Consider the following 22,883-nt stretch of genomic DNA (forward strand, 5'->3'; position numbering starts at 1 on the left):
GATGCACTAGCCTTAAAAATTGACTGGTAAGGTAAAATTAGAATACAGTTTTACAGAGTACAATACTTTTAAGTTATAATATTTTAAAATTTAAATGCTGTTGGTATTGGCAACTGAGAGCAGGGGTCAGAGGTCGTCTTGGTAAAATCAGCCATGGGGTCTCCCCCCTCGTCAGTATGTTGTGGTTTTGTACAATGTAGGACTCGGCCTGTTACCGACAAATCAGCTCGCATATTACTATGCCACAGTTTCAGAAAGACTTTCCGCAACATTTCAGGGCACTACACGATACTGCTTAACAATACTAGATACTGCTAAAGTATAAAATTTAAGATGGCAAATTAGCATGAAAACAATGATGGCCTACTTAATGTTTACTAAGTTCAGGGAGCTCATAACTGCAGGAAACCAGAACAGTATTGATGAAATTAATCTATTCTCTACCTGCAAAGCTATATTTGTTTTCTCATTTATTATAATTCCGTATAATTATAAAATTGTGCTGGTAGGTGAACCATTATAGCAAAAGCTGATTGATAAATGTTTTAAAGAATAATGGCTACTAAAAATGTAAGTCCATTTTAATATTAATGAAAAGTAATTCTTACCATGGTTGATGCAGAATTTGTCTGTCTCTTTAAAGCCATTTAAAATTGTATACAAAATTATATGGCAGGACGAACACAATCCCACCAAGTTGCTGAGCCAGTATCTAGATCAGCTGCATTCTTATATGAAACCATTACAATGATAACAAAATGTGACCATCCCTCCTTTTTCTCAGACCATGCACAATTTCGGCCTCTATAAGCTGATCTGTAATTCCAACGTATAGTAAGGTCTGGACACACCTGCTTTATAAGCATGAACTGTTATTCGCTGTTATGGTAAAAGGTTCTGAGGCAATGAAGTAAAATCTATCAGATAATGCAATGACCAAAAGAAGGGTTCAAAATCTCAAAATGTTCCTGAATGGCAGCCCCCCCTTTGCTTCACTGACAGCACTGCAGACTCTTGGCATTCGTTCAGCCAGTTTCCAGATGTAGCCGCCTGAGGGAGTTTCCAAAAGTCCTGCGTACACGTTGACTGCCTTGCTCTTACTCTTTGATCTAACTCACCCCAAACCAGCTCTGTAGGGTTTAGGTCGAGGGGGCCAGGTCATCTGTCTCAGCACTCCATCTCCTTCCTTGTTCACAAAATAATATTATATTTATGTAACCTCGAGGTGTGCTAGGGGTGTATTATTTTGTAGAATGACATGATTTTTCAGGAGATGTCTCCAGACTTTTGACCGGTACTGTAAATAAAAAGCAGAATACAGACTGACCTAGAAAAGACAAAATCACCTGCAAGTTGTGAACTTTGTACCAGTGTGACCGAGATGAACTTCCTTATTTTTAAAACAGAAGAGAGATTTGTAACGAGGGGAGGAGCGGAAGGGCTGGTTGACAGGATCACGAGCATTTCACTCACCGCATGCTTGATGATAGCCATCTTAAGCTGCTTTAAAAAGGTTTGCACGGCAACATAGACATAATTTCGCCATAGCAACCTATGGCGTGGGAGGCAATTGACTTTACAAGCAACTAGCTGAACGGACTACATGAGCAGCTGGCTGCCTTCTTAAGAAAATCGAGGACTTTATTTACTATTCATACAAAAAAAGCTAATCTTAAATCAATTTTATCAAGACCACTCACATTCTATACAAGATTAGCTGGGCCAAATACTATATACACGCAGACACCAAACTACCAATCAAAGGACTCTACAAATTGTGGTGTCATCATTCCAGTTTTGCTCGTAGTCACAAAACCGTCCTGTTTAAAGATGAAAGACTAGTTTAGGCCTGAAATTTCTCTTGAGTCACATAATTCGCGTGGTTTCACAAAAAACTGAACCTTCTAGAATTTGTATTTCTCCAGGAATGGCGGCTCACTTGTGATCGTTAGTATCACCGTATCTTTATTGAACAAATGGTTTAAACCATGTGCCGCCAATTCAATTCAAATTCCAGTTAATGGAATGGGGCATAATGCATAAATTCTGAATTTTGCACAAACCTGGCTAAAAAAAGCTGTGTGTGCTGTGTACGCTGTGTGTGCTGTGTACGCTGTGTGTGCTGTGCACGCTGTGTGTGCTGTGTACGCTGTGTACACTGTGTGTGCTGTGTACGCTGTGTGTGCTGTGTACGCTGTGTGTGCTGTGTGCGCTGTGTGTGCTGTGTACGCTGTGTGTGCTGTGCATGGCAAAAGAAAAGATTAGATTATATGTGGAGACAGGGGTTAAGTAGGTGAGTGAGCAGTTTACCTGCAGACAATCCTCATCTATGTTTGTCAGCAGCACCTGAGGCTATCAGAGAAAAGCAGGGGAAGTAGATCCAGTTTCAGGAAGGAGCCCCATGTGAAGACAATGATGGGTGGACCTGCATTGTGGGCGACGTCACAGAACACAATGCTGCACACGCCAGTACCCACAGGCAGAGTTTTATCATGCATGCTTGACGTGCCAATCAGGACAGATTCAAAATATGTGATAATTGTTGACAGCTGACCACCAATCCATGCATCCTCTCCCTGAGTCTCTAATCCAGTTTAAGGTGACAGTGATGCTGAGGCCTACCCAGGAATTACAGGGCAGGGTGCTGCTCAGAGGGAGTCCATCACAGAGCAAGCACAGGAACTATACTATAGCATCTGGTTAAAAAGCAGTTTTTCCTTTTACATTTTACATTTAGAATATGCAAAATCATAAAGAGATAAAATTTTCAAAATTCCTTTGTAATCGCTACGTAGTAAGAATGACATTCATGCTAAACACAAAATATTCTTTTGTACCACAGTCTTTAAGTACAAAGGGCAGAAGGGCAATTTGCAGTGTTTCGTGCTTTTTTTCCAAGGCACAAGATAAATTCTTTACTACAGTTTGCTTATATCTCATAATATTTTTTTTAAAGCTAGAATTCTGGAGATTAAAAAAAAATATTTTTGCTTGTGAGCAGACTGACAATGAAACTCTCTTCCATATGTTGTGACCTTTGTTTTATTTCAGACAATAGATGTGACTGAAATGGCTTGAGTTGGACTGAAATAGAAGATGTTAGATTTTGTTCTATTTGAACTAAAAATTAATTGTTTTTCTGATCATTTAATTCCAGCAGTGATTTTATTTAGAGTGTTTTGACTCATCTTATTTTATGATGATATAATTTTTTTTTTCATAAAATGAAAATACCATTTTTTTAAATATATATTAGTACCTTTGTTTGACCTGCAATAAAATAAGTAGAGCATCCATCCATCCATCCATCCATTTTCCAAACCGCTTATCCTACTGGGTCGCGGGGGGTCCGGAGCCTATCCCGGAAGCAATGGGCAGGGAACAACCCAGGATGGGGGGCCAGTCCATCGCAGGGCACAGTCACACACCATTCACTCACACATGCACACCTAGGGGCAATTTAGCAAGTCCAATTAGCCTCAGCATGTTTTTGGATCATGGGGGAAACCGGAGTACCTGGAGGAAACCCCACGACGACATGGGGAGAACAAGCAAACTCCACACACATGCAACCCAGGCGGAGACTCGAACCCGGGTCCCAGAGATGTGAGGCAACAGCGTTAACCACTGCACCACCATGCCGCCCCCAGATTTTTTAATTCTTAAGTGAATTCAGTTAATAAAGTTGAATAAATATACATTTGTCAGATCAAGCAGTTTCAGGTATTCAACATGTGTTTTTAAATTATAATTGGCTTTTGTCCTGTGAAACCCCTAAGAAACAAAAATCACGTTGTTTATCTCTCTTTGGTGACAAACCACTGGGTATTGTGGTTAGATTTGCTGAGCTTCTAGGAAGTGAGCTTGCAGTTCTGGGCCGGCCTCCAGTTGGCTCATCCCCTCCTTGGAGCACAAAAGTAGATGCACTTATATGTGAACATTACCATTCCAGCACATTCTCTGACCGGCTTTCCCTTCCAGGTAAATTTACTTCTTAAATCGGCATTCATTGAAAGCATAATTTTGCTGGTTCAAAGTTCATGTTAACAGTCATTTAGTGTAACAATAGTAACAGCATTTAATACAATATACATTAATTAGCTACAAATTTGGTTCCCTACAAAGTTTTTTAGGGAAGTATACTTATTTAGTTTAAATAATGTATGATATTATTACTAATATGGTTGTACTGCAATGTTGTTGCTACACTATTGCCGAAATATTTTTAAGAGTTTTAAGAATTAGTCTGACCATATGGAAAATAGCTTTACATGCATTCTTTTTTAAATTAGACTGCTTAGAGAATGTAAATGATCGAGAGCAAGTAGACAGAAAGGATTGTGGAATGTAGAGATAAAAGTGAAGCACGCCTTACGAAAGTATGCGCAGTTTGTGTGGACTGTCGGTAGACAGATTGTCTGTATGCTGGTGGAACGTAGCATGAGATTTCTGCTCGAGTACAGTTAAGCTATCGCTGCCCTTGTTTTCTGAAGCACTTACATACCAGACATGGTACCGTCAGTAAACACAGGTGTTTTACACGAACTGGCACTCGCTGGAAGCTCAGACTAGCTGTTCCTATGCCTAGTTCACTCCTTGACTCTTTTAAAATGTCCCACTTGCCTTATAGTATGTTGCTTTGAACAGAAGTGTCCACTAGATGTAAATGTTTATAGGAACACATACAGATATATTAATCTAGTAATGTTCTCTATCAGTCAATATAATGAAGCAGCAAAATATTCATTTATGTCATGATTACTCCTTATATTAAAAAGAAATTCAGTTGCTTCCTGTATATATGCTGCAATAAAATGCATTTTTCAGAGGCTGACCCCACCCTAACTTCCAAAATGTCTTACTGTGCCAAGCCATACTCTCCGAAACCTGGTAGGATATTTCCTTTAATATATATTACTTTTCTCCATATTCATAATAACAAAGTAAATAAATTGGGCCCTGCCTCGTGCCCATTGTTTCCGGGATAGGCTCCGGACACCCCGCGACCCAGTAGGATAAGCGGTTTGGATAATGGATGGATGGATGGATGGATAAATTGGGATATCCTGTGATTTATAAACCTTGAACGTTCTTGGGCCGCCTGTAATTGGGGGTGATTTCACACTGGGATTCTCACATCTATAACTCAAAATGTGGGATAGAGAGTTTTGCTATTGTCACTGATAAAAATGATTTGAAGTTATAGTTACACCTTTTGGCAGAGCAGTTTTAAAAGTGAAGGAGGCACTTTTTAGTGAAGAGAACCTTCTCATGGTGCCATTTGGATTTCAGCGAGAACTTCAAAGGTCACATTGCTGACGGACAAGAGCCCGACCGGAAACAAGCTGAAGGTGGTGGAGTCTCTCCGGTGGGTTGGGGCTACACACACTCCTCTTGTCTATATTTCGATCAGTGGCCAAATCCAAGCATTAGTGTTAGCTAATAGCTGTATGACAAAAAGGAGTTATTTAAGTATGACTTAGGTACAGCTGTATAATAAAAGCCGACTGATGTGTCAGATAGGTTGAGATATATACTAAAAACACTGATTTGCAACCGTTAGATAGAGATAAATACCAAAAGTAGATTGATGCATATTGTTAAAAAAACTGCAAAAAATGGAAATTTCCTGGCTTCTGTTAAAAAATGGACAATTACCGGCAGATGAAAAAAATGTAAAATGTATGAAAATAACCATAATCATCATGTTTAATCTGTATTTAGATAAATTAATTCAGTGTAACCAGTTGTCTTAATAAAATGAATTACATCTGACAATACATTTTTTTGGTGTGGGTAGGTAGGTGGCTGGATGGATAGAATGAATCACTTAGCATAATGGTCACATAACCCTTAAGTCAGGCCCTTAACCTCCAGGAAATGCAAAAATAATAATTATTACTTCTTTTTACATTTTACATGTTTTTTCATCTGACAGTAATTATCTGTTTTTTAACAGACATTTTCTAGTGTCCCCGCTTCCGGGAAATTTCAGTTTTCTTTACAACATGATGCATACTACATAGAGCTCCAATGTGTTTGTTGAGTTACAGTAGTGAGTTAGTTGAGCTGGGTAATGAAAAGGAGATGGACATGTTAGTTAGATAGAGCCATATCTTTTAGCTAAAATGGCATTTATCAGAGGTACTGTGTTTCCCTTAAAGAAACCAGCATTGCACTAAATTGCTTGATTTGAGAATTCCTTCTACTGCGATTCGTGAACACAGATATAAATAAGGTTTCTGCTTATCACTGAAGCTGGCTTCCTTCGTGTCCCTTAGAGATGAGGCTGGTGTGTCACCAAGTTCCCCTATGAATGCCGAGACAAGGTCTGTATGTTAAAACTATAAAGCCAAAGTATTGTTAAAAAAAAACAATGATTACACTACACTCTTTAAATAATGCATAAATATATAATGCAAAAATATGCTTTAGAGAAATGAATACAGTGAATTAGCTCCTCTAAGATGCCTACAGTACTTCCACTGTCACTACATGGAATTCCTCTGCTTTCCTTAGAATCCACTACAGCTGTCATGCCTGGAAATACGGCTCCCTGCTCATTTATTCTAAATTCACTGACACCTCAGCCTCTGCATACAAATGATTTGTTTCCTTTTCTCACCAGAAGCCCCATAGAATGTCTGGCTGACACTCTCCTTCCAAAATCAATAACGTCTTATTCACCATCCAACAGGTTAGTCTAATTTCTATATAATTTATATGTGTCATATTTATATAGACCACACATGATCATATCGTTAATCTCCTTAAAATGTAAGATAAACGCTGAGGTAATGTTATGCTGCACTCCTCGGGGTAGCTGCCCCTCATTCAGTTGCCCTTTGTGTATTTTACATTGGCTCTCCATTTTTCTGAAGGTCAGTCTACGAGAAAAACCTCTGCACCCACTGCCACAAGCCCCTGAGTCAGGAGCCTAGGATAGTCCTGGATGATGCGGAGATCAGCTGTCATGCCTCTTGCTTTAAGGTACAAGATAAAAAAATGCTTTTATGGTTCCAGATTGAATAAAGTCACAAAAAAATCAGTACAGAAAATGTACTGAATAAGGATGAGAAATATCTGAAATCACAAAGCAAGCTATTTGAAAATGCTCCATTTAATCACTTTTACGTTAACTGTATATATCCAACCCTATTTAAGCAATTATATAATTTAATTGTGCCCAGGTGAACAATAAATCATATAATATTCAAATAATGTTATTCATCAATTGATTGATGGAAAAATTCGAAAACTGCATTGCAGCCAATCTGTATGTGTTCCGTAGTGCGCTTACTGTTCTAAGTCATCAAAATGATTTATCAAGAATCCCCTTGCGTGCATCTCTCCAAGTGTGACCTGTGCAATGGCTCTCTGGGGCACCTAAAGGCTGGGGACAGCATGTGGGTGCATCGCCACAGGGTGTACTGTGGGCACTGCTACAGCATAACCAGGGGTAAGCGCTCCGCTCTCGCGTGTCTGCTGGTCACATGTGAGCAGCAATGCATCATGGGTAAAGACACCAATTAGAAAGCCAAGAACTGCTGGTATGTTTCGCAGGAGGGGCTCTGCTCTAACACCTTCCAACAGGTTACCTAAGCTGATCTGCTGCAGCTAAATATGGAGTCTTCTCAATGAATAAAATGGTAATTTTCCAGGGATCAAAAAATCGGCTAAGCAATTAAACGTCAAATTTTTTTTTGCCATGGACACTGGATTTATACAGAGCCTTCATTAACCAAATATCACACCTTTAAACGGTTCATATTGTTCTGAAATTAAGTTATGGTTTTGCCATCAGTTTTACACAATGACATGCACACAAAGGAACAATAATTGTTCTGTGCAAGCGTTTAATTTTTAAAGTGCAACTGCCGTGAGAAGCCGTATGTTTTTTAAGCATAAGTCTTTCAGAATAGATTTTAAAGTACTTTTTTCGACATGTTTTTTTCCCCATAGACCTCTTGTCACAGAATAGAAATTATTGCTGTTGTTCATAAACATTTTCTTTTTTACAGAACAATGGCGCGGTTCAAATTAATGAAGCAGATGAAAATAAGGACGAAGACAGACGACTGCAGTACATTATGCACAAACAACCACACAGCCCCAAACTTTTCTTTAGAGTTACTTCTCATTTTACAGGAATATCCTCATCCTACCATCATATTCACACCCCTCAACTGATTACAGGCCACAGATGACGGACCTCTGTCTCTACCAAAGGACAAGTCATTTACTATAATCTGACATATACATGCATTTATAGCATAGTGTATTGAAAATCATATATTAACCTAAAGTCTATCATTAACATTTAAAAATTCTTCTTTTTAGTAACGCTCAACCAATTCTTTGTGCAAATCAATTTATTCCATTCTGTCATAACTTTAACAATCATATTACTTTTACGAGACTAAGCTATGTTAACAAATACGTTATGGTGTGATGAAAACAGACTTCAATTACAGGACCAGTTTAAAAGAAAAATATTGAATAACATCTAATAGCGGTGGCTTCTTGAGTTTTCTGGGATAAGTTTTCGTTAACTTGTGTAGTAAGGACAGACGGCAGCACGCAATAAAATGTGTAAGAGAAGCATATGCAATGTCCCAGTGTTATAAATCCATGACTGTCGACTGCTGCTGGGTAAAATGATGCAGTTTTCATGGTACCGAGTGTCGCCGTGCAGGGAGGGGGTGCGAGGACGGGGGGGGTACATGGCTCTTAACCCCGAAGTTGAGCGCTACAGCATCTCTATGCAACACTCATTCTAAACCGGGAGCAGCTGATTGCGTGGAGCTAACGGAACTTTCTCCACTATTTCTGCGCTTGTTTGTCTACGTTATAATCGATGGAAGCGGCAGTGCTAAGACCCCGAATGATGGTGGACGATAACGGCAACAATAATGGCCTGAATGCGGAGCTGGAAGTGAAAAAGCTGCAGGAGCTGGTTAGGAAATTGGAAGTGCAAAATGAGCAGCTGAGGACACGCGCGAGCGCACAGGCCTGTCTGCTGGGGAGTCCCGCGGAATCACCCCCCAGCCCGCTTTTATCGGGAATCTATTGCATTCCTAGTGTGATACCGATACTCTCACGCTCGCCAGTTGCCGACGATCCTCACGCTTATTTCCGCCCGCGTTGCACGGCCGGTGCTGAGACAGAAGATGCGTATAATGGCCTTTCGGTTCTGGATGAGGTTGAGCTGTTGGACCTTGACTCCACATTTCCCTGCGATGCGGAGTCAGAGGACACCTGGTACTGTAGTTTCATCATTCTGAAAACAATCTCTACTCTATTAACCAATTAAACACATTGCTAAAAAGTTAATTGCTTCCACTAATTATACAGTAAAAATGTCAATAGGCCTAAAAGAACATTAGAAAGTAACAAAGATATGGAAAAAATCGACAAAATTGCCACATCAGTTATTCTTTTAGAATAGGGGAAGAGTTAGGACTGCAGTGCATTAAGCATTTTAATAGATATTACTTGGATGTATAGCTTTTGTGTAGATACTTAGTACGCAAATTAAAATAGACTATAATAAATTCCCAAAGTTATAAGAGCATTTCACACTGTCTACCTGTAAGCATTTAGTGATTTAGGAAGTTGTAGCAGTTTGATATTTTTAAATAATTAACTTTTATAAATAATGCTTTAATTTAGCAAGATTTGTTTTTAATTTTTTTCCAAACTTGTTTCTAATCTTTTTCCGAATTATTTGAATAACGAGTTGGTCTGTTTGTTTGGTGTCCAACATATCCAGCCGTAGCTGTTTCAGTCTGTTAGATTTCTCTCTGGTGTTTTTAGTGTTTTATTGCTCATTTTCACATGAATATGTCGATGTGACCCAGCTGTATTCCAAGAGAGGTTAAAACATGGCTGATATTTGGAAGTGGATTCCCGGTTTGTATGTTAAGTTGGCACGACACAGTATTTTCATTCCATTTCATTTATTCATTAATTTTATCTGTTCCGTTTGCCGTATTTGTGCATTTTAGTAATATGCACCAGAGAAAATACAGGTTGGAATTTACGTCAGCAAAGTAACATTACGTATTCACGTTAATCACAACTCATTTGTTTGTTAATGTATATGAAGTGTTGTAAAGTATAGTTCCGTGGTGGGTTTAAGAATTCGTGTTTGTAAGATTTTTCGTTGACTGTCATTTCATGAGTGTTTTAGCGCAAATGTTCCATCCTGTCCTAACATCCTCTTTCAGGTGTAGTTTTCCTAGCTTCATAGACTCAGCATAGCCATTGATGTGTTTTCTTTCGCTATCTGATGCCATATTCATCTCCAGGAAATCGCCTTTAGAAATAATGCATTTCTGGACCCATTCACCCCGATGGTGTCGTCTCAAATGAGTTATCGTGTTGGATGTGATTCCAGCTACATATCTAAGCTGGGTGTAACACAGCCAACAGAGTCTTGGTATATCGATTTAACGCTGACTGAGGCTGCTTTAAGGAATAATGCTACATTTCAATAGACTCATAATGTCACATTAGATTAGAACAGGCGTAAGAGCTTGTACATGTATATCCGATTCCCCAAAATTCTGGTACAGGACACAGTGAGGGTGTAATTGTACTCAAAATTAGTGACATGATAAAAACCTTATTGCTGAATTGATGGATCCGGGCTACTTCAGTACAGCAGGGAAAACAAAATTTATTTTTGAAATTATTATTAAAACCGTAAACAAAAATCAATTAGGACAGGTGTAAACCAAAGCCAGTGTATCTGCCGACGTGTTTCAAAACAAATCCTAAGATACTTATTTGCACATTGTAAAAATAAATGTTAAATAAATTTAAATATCAAAAATAGCACATCATGACAATCATAATGAGGTAAATCCCATGTTCTCAATTGCCAAGTTTGGTTACATATCTGTAGCGATAAACACTCCTATAGCATTAGCTAGTTTTTTTTTTTCTTAGCTCAGTCGGATTTTCCTGGCAAAAGCTCCTCAAATGCCATGGGAGACTAACATGTTCCAGTCCGATACACTCTGATGGTGTTGTATCAAATGGGTGCGTGGGATGTATTTCCAGCAACATAACCACATACGGTATAACAGAGCCAACAGGCAATCCTGGTCTTATTAACTACTCTTTCTGTGGAGTTGGTGTAATTTACTGAGAAGCCAAAATGTTCACAAACTACTGATGTCAGTGACATGGGAGGGTCTGAGCTCTCCAGCACTAGCTGTAACCAGCTCCCAACCACAATTAACTTTTATTTTCCATGTCGAACGGCTAAACTTAGGCTTCGCACATGTCAATAATATATTCAATCATTTCATCATCTGTACTGAACTGAAAATGATGTATCGACCGGTACATGACAAATACGTGAACCATAGGTGGAAATTAGCGGGAGAGCATTTTAGATTGAATTTGAGAAAACACTTCTTTACTCGGCGTGTAGTTAGAGTATGGAATAGTCTTCCTGTTCAAGTAATGCAGGCTAACACCCTGGGTTCCTTTAAATCAGACCTAGATAAGATTTTAACAACTCTGAGCTGTTAGTTAAGTTCTCCCCAGACGAGCTTGATGGGCCGAATGGCCTCCTCTCGGGCCGATGTGAATGGGAACCTAATGGCGACTCCTTTCCCGTCTCCCTGTAGGTTATATGCATCGCCAAAGGCCAAGCCCCGAGCAGAATTTGCCCTTAGCCCCCTGCAGTGGTGCAGGCAGGTGTTAGACCTTCCCAAGCCCGATGTCGAAGCTGCCCAGCGGTCCTTTCCCCACAAGCTTGGACAAGGTGTCATGGTGCCTGGAAGATGCTGCTCCTTCAGCTGACTTCACTTTGTCATTCTCTTTGACCATCTCCTGCCAGTCCCTCTACATCCTTGTACACCAGAACCAATTTCGTACAGCCATTTGTATACTAACATTTTATTCCCCCATTCATCTACCCCCAACAGCATTCTACTATGGTTCCACAACCATTCCTTCTTCCCCATTATTAGAACATATATCCGCTTCACGTTATGTTCAGCCAACAATGGAACATGGTCATGTGTGACAACACATTATGAAATAATGCTGCATGGTGTAATAACTCAACAAAATGTAACACATTTTCATCACATAATGCAATGTTATTACATAATGCGTTGTCACAATGTTGGGACACCAGTCTTGGGATTGTAACCATTGCAGTATGTCCATAACACACGAGGTCTTACCACTTCACATGCTGTTGTGTTTTATTTAGATGCCTTATGCAGATACTCCCACAGAATCCTTAGATATTTGTAATGTTGTAAGTTGCTGAAATATTGAGTTATTATATATGAACACGGCTAAAGTAGTTTCCATATGTCCAGCTCACTTAGGAATGCCCTAAGTGAAAAAAATATTAAATATGCATATTTATTTCAAATTACAGTACAGCTATTTAGATTGCTTCTTAAGATTTATATATTGTGTTTCGGAAAGAAGTACTCGTTTTAGGAAAATGTCAAGTCTCTGGATGAATAATCTGAAATCTGTCTCATGCAAAGTATGTGTTTTGTTGAAGTGTCTCCTGTTGAAAGGCTGGATTCGGTGGCGTCGGAGATCAGGGCTGCGCTCAGTTAGGCCATGAATTCAGCTTTGTGCCTGTTGTTAGAAAAGAAGAGTGTTTTGTGGCTCCCAGTGAATGCTTGTTCTGTGCCATGGTGGTAGGAATAATTCATGGAGGCAGACCATGAACCGAGGCTGCATGTGTTTACAAATTTCAGAGAAGAACTCCGCTTTTGTTCTCTGTATTTAAGCCCTTAACGCATTTGGATTTGAATGTTAGTGGAAGCATGTCTTAGAATGTACACAGGACTAGGGGAGAATTTGATCTTTAAAAAAAGTCACTGTCTAGCCTGTTCAGCTATTTAGTTCTTCTGAAACATGCTATCCCAGAATACAGCAGGAATAGGGCTTCACCACCGCTGTGATTTACAGTACTATGTAAACATCTTATTCAGTCAAAGAAAATGTATAAGGGTGTATATATATAGGTAGCAAGTGTATAGTTGCTCAGAATTTTATTATAAATTTATTATTAATTAAAAAAATAATTATAAATTATTTAAATGTATCATTACAAAATAAAAATGTAACATCATAACAAATTAGCAGTAGCACAATATAAAACGGAAAAAAAAATTCTTTTGTTCTCCAGAAAATAACGTATGTTGTTGGATGTCTAGATGAACATCGCTCTGGTTCCCACATCCCTCCCCAGCTTGTTAACTTAGCTTGTTAACTCAATGAGGTATTGATTAGCCAAACATGTTGGGGTAGCGGCCGAGTCAAAAAAACAGGTGTATCGGACGGCTGCCGCAAATACTGGGGTGATTTTAGGAGAGGTTTTGAAATGGCTGAGCTGACGCACTTCGACAGACTTAGCATCATAGATTTTCACCAACATGAATATTATTAAACACATGACATGACATGGAGTATAACCTCCTCTCTCCTTTTCTGCTCCTCCCTTCTTCAGCCCACCCAGGGAGAGACATTTCCTCCAGCCCTGCCCTCCCCCACAGCCCTGCGGATATAGAATCCCCCCCTAGCACATCTGCCCGGCCTTCTGTTAAACCTACACTCACAAAGCGTGCAGGTAATGTCCTCCTGAACATGCTCTTCTCATTGGCCTGAATCCTCCATCCATACTCATGCTGTAACCTATCCAGCGCAAAAACAGTATTATATTAGATGACACAAGCAATTAAACTTGGGGTTTATATGCAGAGTACTTTTCAGCAGAAATTTCAAATACTGTGTTGTAAACGTTGACAAAAGTGCATTGTTCAGCATGGACGGCTTTGAGCTTTTCAGAAATGTTAAACCATATGTTATTTTATTTTTATTCAAAACCTCAAATTAACTGATCATCAGTTGGTTTGGGTTATGAATCTGTGTACCTGTGAATCTGTGCCACGGTACTTTCCCATTTTCCGTTTCTTGGGGTCATTTTCTAAGGCAGATTACATGAATAGTGAAACTAACACTACTTGTTACTTCAGTGGGCAGTTCAGCTACTTTACAGCTGAGAAAATTTGTCTCAGATCAGTAGCTGAATAAACATGTCGATCACTTAATGAATTCTAGGAAACTGATGAGTTTTACAATGTGCTTGACTAAAAGGTACAGGGAGTGTGGGAAACTAGTATGATCATTTTCTGATTTCTACTTTTATCTAGCCTCATTATGCACATCTAGTCAACATTTACCTCCTGTGACTCAGACATCCAGTGGGAAGGGCTGCTTTGGTCAAGCTGAGAGATCACCTTCATTCTTCTCCCACTCATCCAGTAACAGTAAGCCTGTATGAACGTTACATTTATATGGTGCTTTTCAAGATAACAATGGGTCATTTTTACAGAACCAGTGAGGAACCACTTGATCGACCACCACTGTTTAACACCCACCTGCATGATGCAATGGCATCCATTCTGCACTAGTACGCTCACCACACAGTGGCTAAGAGAGAAGTCACCCTGTTAGATATAGAGGATGATTAGGAGACCAGATTTGAAAGGGCTATAGTGGGCAATTTTTAGGCAGAGCATTAGGCTACCAGGCTAACTTTTTCAAAGGATGCCCCGGGGATCTGTTATGACCTTGGGGTCAGGATCTCATTTTTATGTGTCATCCAAAAGGCAGTGTCATTTTTACAGGACAGTGTCCCTGTCACTGCACTGGGATCCACACAGACTGCAGGACGGGCTCCCCCTGCTGGCCACTCCAAACACCCCTTCGAGAAGCACCTCAGCTTTCCTAGTTGGTCTCCCATCCAAGTAGCAGCCAAGCTCAAACATGCCTAGCTTCAGATGGATTCCCTAATCACAAAGTAAAACAACAATAGGTCTGCAGTATTTTTGCATTCATTGCTCCTGCTGTAGAAGTCAGTATGCATTTTCCAGGGGTGGATTAACTCCGCGGGGGACCCTAGGCTGACTTGGGTAGGGGGGCCCCTAAGTCCCATTACATCAATAATGTACTAATCAAAGCATGGGGTGCCAGAGGAATAACGTACCGATCAAAGTGGGGTGGGGGGGGAGTGCTGTTGGTATAATTCGCTGATTGGGGAGAGGGGAGTATTTTACTGTCAGATTGATCAGCCAAATTTAAGATATATTATTATAGAATTGTCAGGCTAAATAAATAGTTTGAAGTGCACATTTGTTCTATGTGTTTAGTTACCAAAAAAAAAAAGATTAGAGGCCCCCCCTAGAGCGGTTCCCAGGGTTGCCCCCCCCCCACCATGTGACACAAATGTCCAGCTTCTCCTTGTTGCTGAAGGTGATGGGTTCAGACACCCTCCGCTGAGCTCGCAGCTCTCCTTCAGCACTTCCGAGCTGGAAGATGATTCTATTTCCATGGGCTACAAGCTGCAGGACTTGACAGATGTGCAGATCATGGCACGGATGCAGGAGGAGAGTAAGTGTTTCCCGTGGCACTTGGGACTGGGGGTTAAGATCAAGGGCAGGTTCCACTGTTGGGACTAGTTTGATAAGACAAAGTATTTCACAGTCCACCAGTACTTCTAAGTTAAAGGTAACCAATAAGTGAAGTTTAGAAGTAATGAATGATTATATTGTTTTTTGTAGTCTGGTAAAAGTAGAAATTGTGTAATGGAAGCGTGGGTTTTGAAGTAGGTAGTTGCAGTGAATACTTTGCTTAAACGGTGCTCATTGGGACTGGTATAATTTTGTGTTTATCTGTGTGGGATTGTTTACGTGACCCTGTGTGTTTATTCTTTCTGTCCTCCAGGCCTCCGTCAGGACTACGCCTCCACCTCGGCTTTGGCCACCAACCGCAGCTCCAGTTTCATCCAGTTTGGGCAGCAGGCAGCCCGCAGTGAGCTGGCTGGGGAGGAAGAGAAAGAGCACGATCGACCAGGAACCGAGCAGTGCAGCTTGCCTCCATCCCACAGTAAAAGGAAAAGCCGTAGTAGCCTGCTGGCTGCGCAGTGCTTTGGAGGCCACTACCCACCACAGCACCTCAGTCCTGTCAGGTCCAGCTACCCACCACAGCACCTCAGTCCTGTCAGATCCAGCTACCCACCACAGCACCTCAGTCCTGTCAGGTCCAGCTACACACCACACGCTGACAGCCAAAGGCCCAACATCGGTGAGGTGGTTTTATTACAGGGAAAGTCTTAAGTCTGACTGGAAAACTTTGGAGACGCATCATAAATAAATGGAATAATGACAACTGACCAAAATAACTGCTTTTCATTATCATTGGATCATCTATATTTTGAGTAGACTTTTGGGTTTAATCTAATCATAAAAATGATGTTTGAAATGTTTTAAACTTCACTAGTAAGGTACCTTTCCATTTTATAGCAATTCAGCTATGCGAGTACTTGAGATTGATGTTAAATTTATATAAACCCAATCTCTTTTCTAAATGTTATCACTTTTAAGTTTACGTATCACCCAGGTTCTTAGTGACTACATGACATTGGTTTTCCTGTAGGTAAGTTACGGAGAAGCATGCCTAACCTTGTGCGCGCTCCTAGTGCTCCCAGTGTTCCCAGTGTTCCCAGCATTACACGCCCTGCCAGCTCAGAGTCATCCATTCGCACCAGCCAAAGCTTTGACTCCTCCAGTGCTCGGACAAGGCTGCAGTCTTCAAGTATGCAAATCACCTTTGACTTGCAATGGCTTTTCACACCAGTTGGCATATGTTGGCATAATTTTAACTCACTTTGAGTTCACATCCCAGTGTGTAAACTTTCGGTGGTATTCAGTGCATGTCAGGGAACCAAAAGCACACGACACCAGCATTCTCAAGCACCACGGTACTGCTAGAGAACACCAGTGCAACCAGACTGTTACTACACTGTCAGAAAAAAGTACCAGTTTTTGCCTTTAAGGGTACAATTACTTGGCACTTGGGCTGCTCCCTCAAGGGCCTGCCAACTGTACCCTTGCTGTAGATAAATATACCTTTTAGGAATATTTTTGTACCACTGATCAACATGAATGTTTGTACCTTGGGGTACAAAACTGTACCAGGACTGTACCCTTTTTCAGACAGTATATAATTGTATTGATAGCAAATCTGTATGAATAATTTTATGACAAAAATATCACCTTGCCTCTTGGTCAGTTTCTTCCCCTGGTCAGCTGCAGCAGCATGTTCGCAGTGCGCGGACATTCCCATCGCCTACGTGGCATGCCCTCAAAGCCATGGCATACGTTGGCCCCCCCATGCAAGGTCCCAACATCCCATGCTCCACCAACAGTGCACACCCTGCCCCCAGTATCGGCATTCGCCTTCCCAGCAAGTCCAGTGCCCCATCCACAGTGGGTGGAGGCATCGTACCCAGGCCTACCTCCATCATCGGAATTGGTACCGTTCTGCACAGCAACATCAGCCAGCCAGTCCGCAGGTACGTGCAAAACCATCCTTTATCGCCGTTAAGTCAAATTATAAATAAAAACATAAGAGAAAGAAAAAGTTATAAATATTAGCAGACAACATGATTTTGAAGCATCCTTTCCGCTCTTTTCATGTTTACCTGCCGTCAGTTTACTTACTCCAGCAAAGAGCCTGTCTACACTGAGTGCCCCCTGGGAGAGACGTTGGAGAGATGGGTGTTTCTAACTCAGGGCAATGAAGCTGGAGATGTGAAACGCCAACCGTGTTTGGTACCCAGCGGGCCAGGACAGCTCGGCGTGACTGATAACGTGGCAGGGACAGAATTCTGACGTGTACTTCTTGAGTGGGAGAATCTGTGGTACTCAGTCAACAGAAATGGTTGAAACAGTAATGTGTAAACAGTATGCATTTCAGTGATGCTGCCCTCACCATTACAGTTTTCTTGTCAAATTTGTAATGCAAAATATTTTAACCAAAAAATCTGTTTGGGGCATAATATATGAGATTGTTATAAAAAAACATTGCTGTAAGTAATGTAATTATTTTACTCATTTTAAATATGACTAAACCAAGAATGGCTGTAAAAAATAAACATTTTATTAACATGTTAATAAAGTTGAAATTATAAAATTACATAAGTTTGTAAGGAACAACTGATTTGATTATCACTGTTTATTACATTATACCTTTTAACAAGATCTAAGAACTATATTTGTAACTGAAAGGGTTGATTATTGTTAGCAACGAATCCTTGAACGGCGGAATACTCGTAACGATTCGTTACAGCCTCGTATTCGTTACTTACTTACTCGCTGCTACTCAAATCTACACCATTATTTCCAACAGAGACGCGAATTCTGGAACCTCGGATCTTTGCAGAAATGAAGTGCTTTCCTCACCAACACGTGTCAAAAATGGGGCGTGTTTACGATGCCCCATAGGGGCTGTACGTGCGATCTGCAATTTACGTACAGCCTTTGGGCTATTCGAATAACCGTATAATCCGTTCGCGTCTATACTCATCTTTGCACAACTACGACGTCACTAAGTGCGTTCAGTGCACCCACACACGCATCGCACTTATATAATGAGGATTTAAATCATTTAAAAGATTTAATACAGTTATTTATATGCACAATTATAAATTCATGATTGTTATAATAATTAAATTTTACTCCATACAGACAGGTATGTGCGTGAGATCGTTGTTGTGAGATCGTTGTAAATTGTTGACTTCCCAGTCTGTGCCGCTGCTACTTCAAAGCTGGCAGTAGGTTGTCATTGAAGTCGAAACTTCCATCTTAAAAGAGCTGTTGTCTCCGTTATTAAGATGACCCACGCATACACTACAGTATCGAGTTGCATTTGTTTTATATATTTCATGCATCTATCTTGGCCATTAAAGATTACAGAATATAAATAACTTGTCTGGGGGGTAAAAAAAAAAAGTTCGCCGAAAGGTATTTTGGCCTTCTCCGAGATCCGTACATGTTGCCATTCGGCGAATACGCTATGCTAGCTTAAGTTAGCTATGTGATTTGAATGGTAGTCAAATTATTTTCCAACTTTTTGCGGTTATAATGTAAGTTTGTGTATATACCAACTATATATTGCATTCATATATTGCGTTCTTTACTGGCATTTGTGACCCCTACGATGTATTAAACGCGCAATCTTGGGTGTTCCATGTGGGCTAGTTAGCAATAAATGTAAACCTAATGCTACGTATAGCAAGCTGTGCTTTATAGTTTGTAAATAGCTCGTGTACTGACACTTTAATATTAACCGAGGGATTTATGGGGAATTATAACAGTCATTATATTGGGGTTTTGATGGTCCTTATTGTATTTATTGTTTGTGTGCGCGCATGCATCGATCTGTCTGTGTATATTATTTTACTTTAGGGCTGACTACTGGAAATCTCAACCAAAGAAATTCTGCCAGTATTGTAAGTGCTGGATAGCAGATAACAAACCGGTAAGGCTTCAAGACGCGTGTTATCTTCTTTATAGTTAATTCACTTTATTGAATCGACGCTATTATACATGATGACCAAATACTGTTCGCACTTGTTTGATCGTTTTTCCCTAGCCGTGTTTCTCGTCCGCGTTTGTACTCCAGCCAAGGATCTGTTTTTGTGAGCAGTTTGGTGTTTCCTCTTCAGAGTGTAGAGTTCCACGAAAGAGGAAAGAATCATAAAGAAAATGTGGCCGCCAAAATTGCGGAGGTACGGTTATAATTTGAGTGCACGGTACAGTAATAAAGGTGTATTACTACGATTTTGATTTGATTGCGCGAGACGCGATAGTTATTTATAGTTAGTGGGTAAAAATGCAAAGGGAGTCCTTCGAATTACTTTCTAGGGGGCTGTAGGGGGCGCTCGTGCGGTATTGGGGGTATAAACTTACAGCAACTTGGCAAGGCTTTTCTCTGAGATAAAGTGTAGATGTCAAGATGTGAAAACATGCCCACCCCTGCCCCTAACTAATTGGTGGCTGGCGGCTTTGGCACTCTGTTTTTAAGATTAAGAAGAAGAGCATTGAAAAGGCTAAACAGGAGGACCGCATGTCCAAGGAGTTTGCGGCTATGGAGGAAGCTGCTTTGAAGGCGTTTCAGGAGGACCTGAAACGGCTGGAAGCTGAATCTGGCACAGGTGTGCCACATTCACACGCACAGCCGAGAAGTAAGGAATATGCTGTTCACCAAAGGATGCATGTTATGGATTTATATATTAAAATATGAACACAACAAGGTGCAAAACGCAGAATAATGGTGTAGATTGGACCGTAGATTTGCTGATTTCAGTGGTCTGAGTTTGTGTTGCTGTCATGACTCCTGATCAGTAATGATCGTGATATATGTCCTGAATATTTAAAATTTACCTTTTTAGTTTGCCAGTGAACCGAATGCCGTGTGTTGTCACTATGGTGTGTGTGTGTGTGTGTGTGTGTGCGTGTGTGTGCGTGTGTGTGCGTGTGTGTGCGTGTGTGTGTGTGTGTGTGTGTAAAATATGGCCAAACAGTAGAAGGTTTTCATTTAAACGACTTGCTGGGAAAATTGCGAGTTTGTAGATATTCATTGAGACCTTGTATTGTCGCCGTCCTTTATATTCACAGAACCAAAATATGTTGATATGTTTATCAGCTCGGTCACCTGATGTATTGTGCACTTGTGCAGGTACCGCTAGGCCTCAGAGTAAGAAACCAGAAGTGCAGCCAGCGGCCCTCAGCAGTAAGCCGTCACGCACCTGGAGCGAGGGTGCTACTCATGACGGACATACATACTACTACAACACCCTAACCGGCGGTAGGAACCCACTTCATACAAGTGTTTCCTGACCAGTTGTCACTGGTTTTCCTCATTAATGCGGATTTGTGGTTTTTTTTTTTTTCCCCCAGAGTCCCAGTGGGAAAAACCAGAAGGATTCACTGGGGGAAAGAAGACTTCAAAGAAAACTAAAGTGAAAACTAAGATTGAGACACAGGTACCGTCATTCCAAAATCGTGGTTACGGTCAACTTTAGTTCCACTCACATACGATTGCTTGTTCCGTATATTGAATCGTCGTTCATGCTCATTTTAGACGTCTTCAGACTCTCCATGGGTAGAGGCACTCAGTCCTGAGGGATACGTCTACTATTATAACACTTTAACTGGTGGTAAGGTTCTATGCTTTGTACTATAATTAGGCAAAAACCAGGCAGGAGTTTCCGGTCTTAACTGTCATTCTTTCTCACTTCCAGAATCCAGCTGGGAGAAGCCTGGAGATAATCCACCCCGGGACGGTGGCAGCTGTGGTGAAAACAGCGAGACACAGGAGGACCCGTCAGCTCCTCAGGCAGAGCCCCTCTCGGCGGAGGAGAGCAGCTCAGAGCAGCCTCCCAGTGGAGGGGAACTTGAGACCCCCGAAGAGCCAGGCGTCCCCAAAATAAGCTTCAGGGTGAGACATGGCTAGTGAGATACTGACTGATGGGCTACTTACCGCTTGTAGAATAAACTGAAATGATTAACATGTATTTTTACTAGAAGAAGGAAGAGAAATCTGAGCCGTCTGGAGTCGAGGGAGAAGAGACTGAAGATGGAAAAGAGGATGATGGTGAAGCCATTCATGAGGAGGAGAAGGAGGAGGAGGATGATGATGATGATGATGCTGGTGATAATGGTAAAAATGATGATAAAGGCAGTGCTCCTGTAGTACAGGAGATCCCAGCTAAAAGACCTCGGAAGACGAACCCATATGGGGACTGGGAGCAGATCCAGGAGGAGCCAGACCCATAGTAAGTTCATCCAGCTTTTTAAAAGGTTCTTACACATATTTCATGTATTTGGATATTGTACGCATGACTACAGAGGAACAGCTGAGGACAGTTGGATAAAAAGTTTCGGTTCCATGTCAGGATGGTGTGTGATATCTAACCCATTTATCACCCTACAGTGAGCAGGTGGACCTGCAGCTGCCCCAGGTAGAAGGTGTGGCTGCAGCCACAGGCACCGACCTACCCCCTGAGCCTAAGGTCAAGTTCAGGGAGCGCACCATCACCTCGCTAGGGGATGAAAGTGACCAGGGGGCAGTCTTTAAGAAGAGAAAGTTGGACAATGGCAAATCCAGGAGCCTCAGGCAGAGGGGCAAAGATGATTGACAGTGTTCACTGGATTTTACCCGTGGACACATGAATCCTACTTGCAGATTGTTGACGGATACTTGCATCAGGTTGGAAGGTCTGTTTTTCAGAATTCTGGTGTCAGCAGATGGTCTGACTGGGACGGATGCTGAATTCCCAGTGAAGCTTTTGTCAGACTTCCGTGTGTGCTTAATGCTTTTATTTTTGTATTGTTTTTTTCCTTAAACACATACCATTGTTATAGAATTGCAAGAACTAAATACAGAGGATTTTAACCATTAATGTTTTATATTTTAGATCATTTGTTTTATGTTGCCCTCGCTGCTACTTTGAATTATGCATCTCGGTTTCCCATTCTGACAAACATAAGTTCTTCTTCTGCAGTGAAAATATACGTAGCAATATCATAGTGAGACGGAAAATAATCCACAAACATGAGCTGCATTGCATGACAGGTGCAGGTACTTTGCTGAGATCAGTCTATCAAAAATACTGGCAAAAAATAAATTATGGTGGTTGCACAATGGAGTTTTGCCTTGGAATGTCAGAGCATTTTTACCTGTGATTTAAACACATCACCTAACATTTAACTACATTATGATTCAGTGGTTCAATTTACAACATTAATCTGCGTTTTGCACCTTGTTACTGAAAGGTGTTTCTATTCAAAACTAATTTATATTGTCAGTAAAGAATGTGTGAACATCAACTTAACTAAATGCTAACTTTCTCCATTTTTTTGTTTGTATTTAGTGGAATTTGTAGAATAGATGGTACAGTAAGGTCTGTATATTAGAATTGCTGTTGAGAAAGATCACGCAGACCAGGACTAAACAAGAAACTGCTGGTCAGAGATAGAGCTAAATTG

The 22,883-nt window shown here is 40.8% G+C and overlaps 2 protein-coding genes across 4 annotated transcripts; both read left to right on the forward strand.

Moving 5' to 3' along the window:
* The first annotated feature begins 3,877 nt into the window (after window positions 1-3,877).
* On the forward strand, window positions 3,878-18,026 carry LOC125709422 (SLAIN motif-containing protein 1-like). Of its 2 annotated transcripts, XM_048977863.1 has the most exons (17): window positions 3,898-3,981; window positions 4,828-4,890; window positions 5,293-5,368; window positions 6,282-6,329; window positions 6,629-6,697; window positions 6,882-6,990; window positions 7,357-7,459; window positions 8,022-9,261; window positions 11,643-11,779; window positions 13,499-13,618; window positions 14,202-14,318; window positions 15,304-15,441; window positions 15,775-16,040; window positions 16,077-16,134; window positions 16,486-16,644; window positions 17,122-17,404; window positions 17,544-18,026. In XM_048977863.1, the coding sequence occupies exons 8-17, from the start codon at window positions 8,858-8,860 to the stop codon at window positions 17,617-17,619; spliced, it is 1,758 nt and encodes a 585-aa protein (XP_048833820.1). In that variant the 5' UTR covers window positions 3,898-3,981; window positions 4,828-4,890; window positions 5,293-5,368; window positions 6,282-6,329; window positions 6,629-6,697; window positions 6,882-6,990; window positions 7,357-7,459; window positions 8,022-8,857; the 3' UTR covers window positions 17,620-18,026. The 2 variants fall into 2 exon arrangements, with proteins under 2 accessions (XP_048833819.1, XP_048833820.1); XM_048977862.1 differs by having other exon boundaries at window positions 3,878-3,981; window positions 15,775-16,134.
* An 801-nt stretch (window positions 18,027-18,827) lies between these two features.
* Window positions 18,828-22,543, forward strand: wbp4 (WW domain binding protein 4). 2 transcript variants are annotated; one of them, XM_048977873.1, is made up of 10 exons: window positions 18,828-18,976; window positions 19,299-19,371; window positions 19,559-19,621; window positions 19,918-20,077; window positions 20,572-20,700; window positions 20,793-20,878; window positions 20,977-21,052; window positions 21,137-21,333; window positions 21,420-21,670; window positions 21,829-22,543. In XM_048977873.1, coding segments are annotated over exons 1-10 (1,242 nt in total). In that variant the 5' UTR covers window positions 18,828-18,974; the 3' UTR covers window positions 22,034-22,543. The 2 variants fall into 2 exon arrangements, with proteins under 2 accessions (XP_048833830.1, XP_048833831.1); XM_048977874.1 differs by having other exon boundaries at window positions 21,423-21,670.
* The last annotated feature ends 340 nt before the right edge of the window (window positions 22,544-22,883 follow it).

Source organism: Brienomyrus brachyistius, chromosome 16 (assembly GCF_023856365.1).
Source record: "Brienomyrus brachyistius isolate T26 chromosome 16, BBRACH_0.4, whole genome shotgun sequence".
Lineage (NCBI taxonomy): Eukaryota > Metazoa > Chordata > Actinopteri > Osteoglossiformes > Mormyridae > Brienomyrus > Brienomyrus brachyistius.

Bases quoted from the DNA above. Each gene is read 5' to 3' on its own strand.
- LOC125709422 (XM_048977862.1), top strand. From the start codon at position 8,858: ATGGAAGCGGCAGTGCTAAGACCCCGAATGATGGTGGACGATAACGGC. The intron at 14,319-15,303 runs GTAAGCCTGTAT...TTGTTGCTGAAG, and splicing joins CTCCCACTCATCCAGTAACA to GTGATGGGTTCAGACACCCT. The intron at 15,442-15,774 runs GTAAGTGTTTCC...TCTGTCCTCCAG, and splicing joins GGCACGGATGCAGGAGGAGA to GCCTCCGTCAGGACTACGCC.
- wbp4 (XM_048977873.1), top strand. The intron at 20,078-20,571 runs GTAAGGAATATG...GCACTTGTGCAG, and splicing joins TTCACACGCACAGCCGAGAA to GTACCGCTAGGCCTCAGAGT. The intron at 20,879-20,976 runs GTACCGTCATTC...TGCTCATTTTAG, and splicing joins AAACTAAGATTGAGACACAG to ACGTCTTCAGACTCTCCATG.